The sequence below is a fragment of the Panthera uncia genome (genome assembly GCF_023721935.1).
Source record: "Panthera uncia isolate 11264 chromosome A1 unlocalized genomic scaffold, Puncia_PCG_1.0 HiC_scaffold_17, whole genome shotgun sequence".
NCBI classification, from domain to species: domain Eukaryota; kingdom Metazoa; phylum Chordata; class Mammalia; order Carnivora; family Felidae; genus Panthera; species Panthera uncia.
The window spans coordinates 14,009,248-14,009,790 of NW_026057577.1; the positions used below are offsets into that span (position 1 = coordinate 14,009,248).

General features: G+C 69.2%; 1 protein-coding gene across 1 annotated transcript in view; it reads right to left on the bottom strand.

Moving 5' to 3' along the window:
* DTWD2 (DTW domain containing 2) overlaps nt 1–320 on the bottom strand; it is a 115,922-nt gene extending 115,602 nt beyond the window's left edge. The window contains exon 1 of the mRNA XM_049648434.1: nt 39–320. Coding sequence (XP_049504391.1) covers nt 39–256 — 218 coding nt within the window. The 5' untranslated portion in view covers nt 257–320. The remainder of the gene's footprint in view (nt 1–38) is intronic.
* Between the last annotated feature and the right edge of the window lie 223 nt (nt 321–543).

The following is a 543-nucleotide window of genomic DNA, read 5'->3' on the forward strand; positions in this document are numbered from 1 at the left end:
CCCCCCCCCCCCCCCCCCCCCCCCCGCTCTGCGGTCACCTGCAGCGGCTGCACTCGGGCCTCCGCTCGGCGGGCTCCACCGGCAGCTCCCACAGCGCGTCCGCACAGGCGTCGTCCGCCTCCGCGCCCAGAAAAGCCGCCGCGGGCGCTGTGTTGCCCTCCGGCCCCTCCTCGTCGTCCGGCGTCTGAGACCTCGAGGGCCCACGCGGCCACGCGACGGGGTCCCCGGGTGTTCGCGCCTGTTTCTGCGGCTCCATGGCAGGCGCTCAGATCCGGTTGTCACATTGAGTTCTCGCTGCCGCCGGGGGGCGCCACACTCTGGAGAAACCGCCTCGCGCCGCACGGCGTCACGCACGCAGGCCACGTACGGGGGGCGGGTCTCTGAAGCCCAGGCACGAGGTCCCGCCCCTCAGAGAAATCGTGCCGAACCTATTGGTCAGTGCTCAGTGAGCTCTTAGACCAGGAAGGGGAGTGTGGGTTGTCTTAGGAAGCAGGTGGGAATTAGGTACGCCTCTCCAGGAAAAAGGAAATCCCTCCGCAAACA